General features: G+C 57.6%; 1 protein-coding gene across 1 annotated transcript in view; it reads right to left on the bottom strand.

Moving 5' to 3' along the window:
* The window catches only part of LOC144594720 (G patch domain-containing protein 1-like), a 10,048-nt gene extending 605 nt beyond the window's left edge, over window positions 1–9,443 (bottom strand). The window contains exons 1-7 of the mRNA XM_078401562.1: window positions 9,420–9,443; window positions 7,587–7,747; window positions 6,372–6,469; window positions 5,062–5,120; window positions 1,118–1,366; window positions 654–809; window positions 222–301 (exon numbers count right to left, since the gene is read on the bottom strand). Coding sequence (XP_078257688.1) covers window positions 222–301; window positions 654–809; window positions 1,118–1,366; window positions 5,062–5,120; window positions 6,372–6,469; window positions 7,587–7,747; window positions 9,420–9,443 — 827 coding nt within the window. The remainder of the gene's footprint in view (window positions 1–221; window positions 302–653; window positions 810–1,117; window positions 1,367–5,061; window positions 5,121–6,371; window positions 6,470–7,586; window positions 7,748–9,419) is intronic.
* Window positions 9,444–9,676: the final 233 nt, after the last annotated feature.

Raw genomic sequence — 9,676 nt, 5'->3', positions numbered from 1 at the left:
GTGATGCTGGGGGGGAGGACTGGGGGTGTGATGCTGGGGGGAGGGGTGATGCTGGGGGAGGGTGAGTGGGGGAGGTGGTTGATGCTGGGGGGAGGGGTGATGCTGGGGGAGGGGTCCGTGCTGGAGGGGTGAGCAGGGGGAGGGGTGAGAGGATGTATCCCCCTCTCTGAGGAGCCGCTTGCTTGCCCGCGGCCGGGCTAGGGGAGGGAAGGTGTAGATACCGTTTTGGACTTGGTGGTGGCCGCTCCCAGGGTGAAGCCCTCCATCTCTTTGCCCACGTTTCCCTGCTGCAGACGGGCACCTGCAACGACACAGCCTGCTGCGATGAGTGCCCGACCCCTGGAGCTGATCCAGCAGTGGGGCAACATTGCCTCGTCCCCCACCCCCCTCCCCCACTGGAACCACCCCCTCCCCACAATGCCCACCCCCTCCCTGTGCCTGCCCCTCCCCTGTGTGCCCACCCCTCCCCCGTGCCCACCCCCGTGCCCCTCCCCTCCCCGTATGCCCCTCCCCTCCCCTCCCCACTCCACCCCCTCCCCTCCCCTGCCCTCCCCACCCACACCGCCATGCCCACCCCTCCCCTTCCCACCACGCCCACCCTGCCCTGCTCCTCCCCACCCCTCACCGTGCCCACCCACCTCTGCCCCCCTCACCTCTGCCCCCCCTGCGTGGCGTGGGGGTTGGGGCAGTCCCAGCCGTACAGCCCGTCCCCCGGCTCCTCCTCCTTCAGCACAGAGTCGTAAGCGCGACAGCGAGTCCCTGCTGTAGATATCGTCATCCTCCTCCTCCAGTGCACCCACACCAAACGCCTGGCACAGCAGCGGGTACAGGTCATTGTCCACCCCTCACTCCTCCCCCCTCCCCTCATCCCCACACCCCTCCGCTCATCCCACCCCCAACATCCCCACAACCCACCCCCCCACATTCACCCCCCACACCCCACGTCCTCCAGCGCACCCATGCCAAACGCCTGGCACAGCAGCGGGTACAGGTCCATGCCCACCCCGACCCACACCCCTCCCCCACAACCCTTCTCCACCCCAGCCCCCCCACCCGCTCCTCCAACCCCTCCCCCCGTGGCTGCCCGTCCAGTGCCGGCGGTGCAGCCTCTACCCACCTGTCCAGTGATGCCAGGCCGGGTGTGCCCACTGGCCGGGGCCTGCTCCAACAGACTGAGGGCAGGGTGGGGGTGTGTGTGGACCAGGGTGCCTGGGTCCAGGCGGGCAGACCACACAGTGCCTGGCGAGGGTCGATGCCACTGTAGCCCAGTCCGTGCCGGTCGTCCTTCACCGTGAAGTCCATGGGCACCACGTCCCTGGGGGGCAAAGGTCAGCCCTTCTGGCAAGTAGTCCTCTCCCTCACACTCCTACACGGACACACAACACGGGTAGTCAATGACCTCCCACACAGTACACACGACACGGGTAGTCCATGACCCTCCCACACTGGACACACAACACGGGTAGTCCATGACCCTCCCACACTGGACACACAACATGGGTAGTCCATGACCCTCCCACACTGGACACACAACACGGGTAGTCCATGACCCTCCCACACTGGACACACAACACGGGTAGTCCATGACCCTCCCACACTGGACACACAACACGGGTAGTCCATGACCTTCCCACAGGGGACAACACATGCCCCACTCACACCACGAACACGCAAGTATCAATCGGGGGCCGGCAGCAGGGAACAGGAAGAGGCCCTTCAGCCCATCGTGCCCGTACCAACTATAATGGCAGTCAAACTCACCCCATCTGCCCTGCATCCATATCCACCTCTCCTTCCCCACCACCATAACCCTGCCTCCAGCAACAGCAGCCCACTGCAGCCACCCACACAACCCACAAAATATCCCGCATGTCGCCTCTCAGAGTTGTATAAAGTCACAACTAATCTCATTATTTCATTCTTCACATGTTCAAATGATGTTTTATTTTTAACTGTCTACTATATATCGTGTTGTTACTTGCGAGCAAAGCACCACGGCAAATTCCTTGCATGTGTACATACTTGGCTAATAACATTTATTCAATTCAATTTGGAGCAGGAGTAGGCCAACCGGCCCCCTCGAGCCCACTCCGCCATTCAATACGATCATGGCTGATCCCACCCCAACCCCCTTCCCACTATTGCCCTTCTTCCCACCCAAAAGAACCGTGTGATCTCCTGGGAGAGGCGAAAAAAACGGATAAAAACCCAGACCAATTTGGGAAAAAAATCCGGAAATTCCTCTCCGACCCCAAAGATTACTCAGGTCTTACTATACTAACAATAGCTCATGTCCACTTCCCTGCCCGCTCCCCGTAACCCCTAATTCCCTTGTCTATTAAAAAACAATCTATTTCTGTTTTAAATTTATTTAACGTTCCTGCATCCACAGCTCCCTGAGGCAGCGAATTCCACAGACTAACCACCCTCTGAGTGAAGAAGTTTCTCCTCATCTCAGTTTTAAAAGAGCCCCCTCTTATTCTAAGACTATGCCCCCTAGTTCTGGTCTCCCCGATCATCGGAAACATCTTTAGCGCATCCACCCGACTGGTGTACAAGGACACCAAGGTCTTGTTGCACTTCCCCTTTACCTAATCTGACACCATTGAGATAATAATCTGCCTCCTTGTTCTTGCCACCAAAGTGGATAACCTCACATTTATCTACATTATACTGCATCTGCCATGCATTTGCCCACTCTCTCAACCTATCCAGGTTACCCCTGTCCTAACATCCTCTTCGCATTTCACACTGCCATCCACCTTTGTGTCATCTGCAAAGTTGCTAGTGTTACTTCAAATTCCATCATCCAAATCATTAATATATATTGTAAACAGTTGCGGGCCCCAGCACCATGTCCATGTCATGTCCATGTCAATACCCTACCCTGCTTACCAACCTCCCATGCGGGACCTTAATAAAGGCTTTCTGAAAGTCCACTACATCCACTGACTCTCCTTTATCCATTTTACTTGTCACAACAGATTAGTCAAGCAGGATTTCCCTTTCATAAATCCATGCTGACTTGGGCTAACTGGTCTGTAATTTCCCGTTTTCTCTCTCGTTCCTTTCTTGAAAAGTGGGATAACATTAGCTACCCTCCAATCCACAGGAACTGATCTGAATCTATTGAACATTGGAAAATGATCACCAATGCATCCACGATTTCTTGAGCCACCTCCTTGAGTATCCTGGGATGCAGACCATCAGGCCCAGGGGAATTATTAGCCTTCAGTTCCATCAACCTACCCAACACAATTTCTCGGCCTAATGCAAATTTCTTTCAGTTCCTCTGTCTCCCTTGATCCTCTGTCCACTAGTACATCTGGGAGATTAGAAACATAGAAAATAGGTGCAGGAGGCCATTTTGTCCTTCGAGCCAGCACCGCCATTCATTGCGATCATGGCTGATCATCCACAATCAGTAACCTGTGCCCAACTTCTCCCCATATCCCTTGATTCCACTAGCCCCTAGAGCTCTATCTAACTCTCCTCTTAAATTCATCCAGTGATTTGGCTTCCACTGCCCTGTGGCAGAGAATTCCACAAATTCACAACTCTCTGGTGAAAAAGTTCCTTCTCACCTCAGTTTTAAATGGCCTCCCCTTTATTTTAAGACTGTGGCCCTGGTTCTGGACACACCCACTTTGGGAACATTTTTCCTGCATCTAGCTTGTCCAGTCCTTTCTTGATTTTATACGTCTCTATAAGATCCCCTCTCATCCTTCTAAACTCCAGTGAATACAAGCCTAGTCTTTTCAATCTTTCCTCATATGACAGTCCCGCCATCCTAGGGATCAATCTCGTGAACCTACGCTGCACAGCCTCAATTACAAGGATGTCCTTCCTCAAATTAGCAGACCAAAACTGATGTTTGTGTCTTCCTTAGTGAACAGATCCGAAGTACTTGTTCAACTCTTCTGCCATTTCCTTGTTTCCCATAATAATTTCACCCATGTCTGCCTTCAAGGGACCCACATTTGACTTGCTACTCTTTTTCTCTTAACATATCTAAAGAAGCTTTTACTGTCCTTCTTTATTTTCTTGACCAGGCTTCACTTTGGTACTTCATCTTTTCAGCCTTTATTGCCTGTTTGTTACCTTCTGTTGTCCTTTGAAAGTTTCCCAATCCTCTGGCTTCCCGCTACTCTTTGCTGTGTTATACATCTTTTCTTTTAGTTTTATTCCATCCCTAACTTCCCTTGTCAGCCACGGTTGCCTCTTACTCCCCTTAGAATCTTTCTTCCGCTTTGGAATGAAATGATCCTGCACCTTCTGGATTATGCCCAGAAATTCCTGCCATTGCTGTTCCACCATGATTCATGCTAGGATCCCTTTCCAGTCGACCTTGGCCAGCTCCTCTCTGAATCCCTGCATGTCCAATCCCTTAAGAATTTTATGTTTCTATAAGATCGCCTCTTATCCTAAATTCTAGTGAATACAAGCCCCGTCGACCCATTCTTTTATCATAAGTCAGTCCCGCCATCCCAGGAATTAACCTCATAAACCTGCGCTGCACTCCCTCAATAGCAAGAATGTCCTGCCTCAAATTAGGAGACCAAAACTGCTCACAAAATCCAGGTATGGTCTCACCAAAGCCCTGACCAGTTGGACCTCTTTGCTCCTAAATCCTCTTGCTATGAAGGTCAACATGCCATTAGCTTTCTTCACTGCCTGCTGTACCTGCATGCTTACTTTCAGTGACTGGTGTACAAGCACACCCAGGTCTTGCTGACTGTGTGACTTTCCCCCTGTCCAGCCCCTCTGTGTGACTCTCCCCCTGTCCTGTCGCTCTGACCTGGTGTCACCTCCACCCCTCTTCCCTGGCGCCATCTGCCCATCACGCCCACCTCACCTACACGGCTCTTCCCTTGTGACTGCGCCCCAGTGCTGTGCCCCCGTGCGGAGGGATGCTGCCGCGAGGGTGGGCCTTGCCACACACGCAGCCTGTCCCGCTGTGTGTTTCTGAAGCTGTGCTCTGCACAGTTACCACAGGCAACTAATGGTGGGATTCAGGAGGTTGAAATGATGCAAGAATCAGCGTGGAGACTGGCAGCTTACCTGTGGCAGCTGCAGGCCTTCACCCGGCAGGGAGCAGCCGTACACTCTCACTGCTGGCTCTGCATGGCAAACAGGGACACAGTTAGAGACAGCAGGTCTGCATCGTACGCCCACTGGAGCATGTGTGTGGGCTTTGCTCTCTGAGAGTCTTTGCCCTGCGGAAATGAGCAGGATGGGGCAAATGCCAAGACAGGGTTGGCACCGGAGAAGGGTGAGCTGTGTTGGGGGTGGCGCTGGTGCCGGTGCAGAGAGGGGGGCTGTGCCAGGGCCGCGCTGGTGCTGGTGGGGTTGGGGGTGAACTGTGCCTAGGCGGGGGGGAAGCGGGGAGATGTTGCACAGTTGGGTGTTGGGTGGGTGGGTGTTGGGCAGTGGGTGGGTGTTGGGCGGTGGGTGGGTGGTTGTTGGGGGGTGGGTGTTGGGCAGTGGGTGGGTCGGTGTTGGGCAGTGGGTGGGTGGATGTTGGGCAGTGGGTGGGTGGGTGTTGGGTGGTGGGTGTTGGGCGGTGGGTGGGTGTTGGGCGTGGGGTGGGTGGGTTGTTGGGGGTGGGTGTTGGGCAGTGGGTGGGTGGGTGTTGGGCGGTGGGTGGGTAGGTGTTGGGCGGTGGGTGGGTGGGTGTTGGGCGGTGGCTGGGTGATGGGGCGGTAGGGTTGTTGGGCGGTGGTGGGTGGGTGTTGGGTGGTGAGTGGGTGGGTGTTGGGTGGGTGGGTTTTGGGGCAGTGGTGTGGTTGTTGGTGGGTGGGTGTTGGGTGGTGAGTGGGTGGGTGTTTGGGCAGTGGGTGGGTGGGTGTTGGGCGGTGGGGTGGGTGGGTGTTGGGCGGGAGGGCGGTGATAGGCGGTAGGGTTGTTGGGCGGTGGGTGGGTGGTTGTTGGTGGGTGGGTGTTGGGCGGTGGGTGGGTAGGTGTTGGGCGGTGGGTGGGTGGTTGGTTGTTTGGGCGGTGGGTGGGTGGTTGTTGGTGGGTGGGTGTTGGGCGGTGTGTGGGTTGGTGTTGGGCGGTGGGTGGGTGGTTGTTGGTGGGTGGGTGTTGGACGGTGGGTGGGTTGGTGTTGGGCGGTGGGGTGGGTGGTTGTTGGTGGGTGGGTGCTGGGCGGTGGGTGGGTAGGTGTTGGGCAGTGGGTGGGTGGTTGTTGGTGGGTGGGTGTTGGACGGTGGGTTGTTGGGCAGTGGGTGTGGGTGGGTGCTGGGCGGTGGGTGGGTGGGCGGTAGGTGGGTGGGTGTTGGGCGGTGGGTGGGTGGGCGGTTGGTGGGTGGGTGGGTGGGTGTTTGGGCGGTGGGTGGAGGGTGTTATATGTTGGGCTGTGGGGTCCTCACCATGGTGCTGCCGCTGGGCTTTCCTCTTGACGCGGGGCCCCAGCCCCTGGCCTTCCTTCCAGCCCATCAGCCGGAGCAGGCGGACACCCACCGTTACGCTGCAGGAAAGAGCACACACATTCACCCGTGCCCCTGGCACCACAGAGAGCCGCTCGCCAGAGGCCCCCACCCCCGCCCTCACCGGCCTCAGGTGCCCATCTCATGCCTGGCACCAGGCAGGGGCAAAGGTCAGTGCAGCACCTGCTCCCAGCATGCCGTGCCCCCTGGAGAGGGGCATCCTCCTCCCCATTACACCCAGGGTGGACCAGAGCAGGGGAGAGGGTGGGGGTGAGGTGGGGGTGAATGGTTGTGGGGGTGAGTGTGGGGATGGGTGAGAGGGGATGAGGGTGGGGGTGGGGTGAGAGTCGGGGTGGTGTGAAGGTGGGGGTGAGGTGAGGGTGAGGTGAGGGTGGGGTAGGGTGTGGTGGGGGGTGGTGGGGTTGGGGTGGGGGGGTGGTGGGGGTGGGGCGGGGGGGGTGGGGTGGTGGAGTGGGTGGAGTGAGGGTGGGGATGGGGTGAGGGGTGGTGGGGGTGCGGGTGGGGCGAGGGGTGGGTGGGGGTGCGGGTGGGGTGAGGGGTGGTTGGAGGGTGGGGCGGGGGGGTGGGGTGGGTGGAGTGGGTGGAGTGAGGGTGGGGATGGGGTAAGGGGTGGTGGGGGTGGGGATGGGGATAGGATGGGGTTGGGATGGGGCTGGTGCGGGGAGGTGTGAGCACGTGGTCATAACCAGTACCTACAAGGCCTGGCACTCAGCTTGCTGACAGTGCTGAACTGTTCTGGCTGCAGGGGGGGTGGTTTGTGCAGGGGGGGGTTGTGCATGGGGGGTTGTGCAGGGGGTGGGTTGTGCAGGGGGGGGGAGGTTTGTGCAGGGGGGGGGTTTGTTGCAGGGAGGGGGTGGGGTTTGTTGCAGGGGGGGATTTGTGCTGGTCAGGCAGATTGAGGGGGCGTGGAGGAGCTGCACCAGGCCATCAGTTCTGGGGAGAGGCTCCCGGCAGGCTCAGGCTCAGGCTCAGGCTCGGGCAGCACACGCCACCGGGCGGGCAGCACACGCCACCGGGCGGGCAGCATACGCCACCCACCGGCCGGGCAGCACACGCCACCGGCCGGGCAGCACACGCCACCTGTGCTTGCCCGGACGAGAGCACTTCCAACATTCCCTCCCCCTAGAACGCACTCACGTTGCCGGGGTGATGAGGTCCTCCAGGGCGCTGGCACCGGGGATGGGGCCGGCGAAGCTCGCCAGCGCTCGCGCCTTCTCCTGCACCGCGTCCACCGCCTTGCACGCAAAGCTGCTCCTCGTCACGATCCCTCGCGGAGCGATCCCGTGCTCTGCCAGATCCTGCAACAGCCAGGCACCGGAGTCACCCTACCCACACACTCTCCCCTCCCACACGCTCCCCCCACCCACACGCTCCCCCCACCCACACGCTCCCCCCACCCACACGCTCCCCCCACCCACACGCTCCCCCCCACCCACACGCTCCCCCCACCCACACGCTCCCCCACCCACACGCTCTCCCCTCCCACACGCTCCTCCCACCCACACGCTCCCCCCACCCACACGCTCCCCCCACCCACACGCTCCCCCCACCCACACGCTCCCCCCACCCACACGCTCCCCCCACCCACACGCTCCCCCCACCCACAGGCTCCCCCCTCCACCCCACCCACACGCTCCCCCCTCCACCCCACCCCACACGCCCCGCCCTCCACCCCCACCCACACGCTCCCCCCACCCACACGCTCCCCCCACCCACACACTCCCCCCACCCACACGCTCTCCCCACCCACAAGCTCCCCCCACCCACACGCTCTCCCCTCCACCCCCCACCCACACGCTCTCCCCCACACCCACACGCTCTCCCCTCCACCCCCCACCCACACACTCTCCCCTCCACCCACACGCTCTCCCCTCCACCCACAAGCTCTCCCCTCCACCCCCACGCTCTCCCCTCCACCCCCACCCACACGCTCTCCCCTCCAGCCCCCTCCACATCAACTCAACACCCCCCTCACACAACCCCTCCCCATCCCCACACCCCCTCCAATCCCTCCAGCCACCTCCCCCACCTCTCAACACTCCCATCCCACAACCCCCTCCCCCATCCCAGTTAAAGTTTGCTTCTTCTTAAAACAGACAACACACATGGGTTAGGTCGACCAACACAAGCTTTACTATATCAGTCGGCGGGAGTGTCGGGGTACATGAGCCAAGTAAGCAACAAGCACTTGTCTCTCCCCACCTATCACTCCAAAGAACACAGACTGGACCAGATGTTTCATACTGCATAGATCAAAAAGACACATTCCTAAAGGCCTTAGTCATGGTCCCAAATTGCTGTAGTCAGTTAGCACCTTCCCGACAAGTCTGAGATTGTCTCTCTTATCAGTTAGCACAACTGTGTACATCAAAGAGCAATGAGTTGATAGCCAGGTACATCAAGTGAAGAGCAGGGAAGACACATTCCTAAAGGCATAGGTCCTGGTCCCAATATGCTGTAATCAGTTAGCGCCTTCCCACTAGAGAAAGCCTGCTAAAGGAGAAAAAAAATACAAAAGTAATTACGATTAATCCTTCAGCATTTCTGACACAGCCACCCGAACCATGTATGGACCCTCCACATGACTGTGCCCGAGCCAATGCAATTCTGATCAACCCGAGGGAGGATCTCTTGGATGTTCCTCTGGAAAATGCACAGTCAACCTGGTTTGTAGATGGGTCTTCCATGATCATCCCTGAAACGGGCCAGCGAGCTTCTGGCTACTCCATTGTTAGCCAAACTACAATAGTGTTGGAGGAAGGACGATTCCAAAACAAGTTTGTGTACCTGATGCATTTTTACCTGTCTTACTAACACATATTCACTCCCTCACCCTTGCTGCTAAGGAGGGAATGATTAGGATAACGAAGGAAACATGGTGGCACCCGAAAATCCAGCAAGAGGCGCTGAAGCAGGCCTCTGAATGTAAAATTTGCCATCGAAGTAATCCAGGCAAACCAATTAAGGTACCCTCAGGGGTGACGCCAATGCCATCGCAACCGTTTGAATGCATACAGATTGATTTCATTGAAATGCCAAGGGCCCATTGCTATAAATATTGCTCAGTGAATTTAGATTTATTTGGCAGATGGATTGAAGCTCTACTGACCACTAATAATACTGCTGAAACTACGGTAACATTGTTGTTAAGAGAAGTTATTCCCAGGTTTGGCTACCTACAGTCATTAGCTCGGACAATGGTCCCCATTTTATTGCCACTATTAATA

Source organism: Rhinoraja longicauda, chromosome 6 (genome assembly GCF_053455715.1).
Source record: "Rhinoraja longicauda isolate Sanriku21f chromosome 6, sRhiLon1.1, whole genome shotgun sequence".
Taxonomy (NCBI): Eukaryota; Metazoa; Chordata; class Chondrichthyes; order Rajiformes; family Arhynchobatidae; genus Rhinoraja; species Rhinoraja longicauda.
Note: the sequence above shows the minus strand (reverse complement) of the source record. Positions and strands in the feature narration are given on the sequence as shown.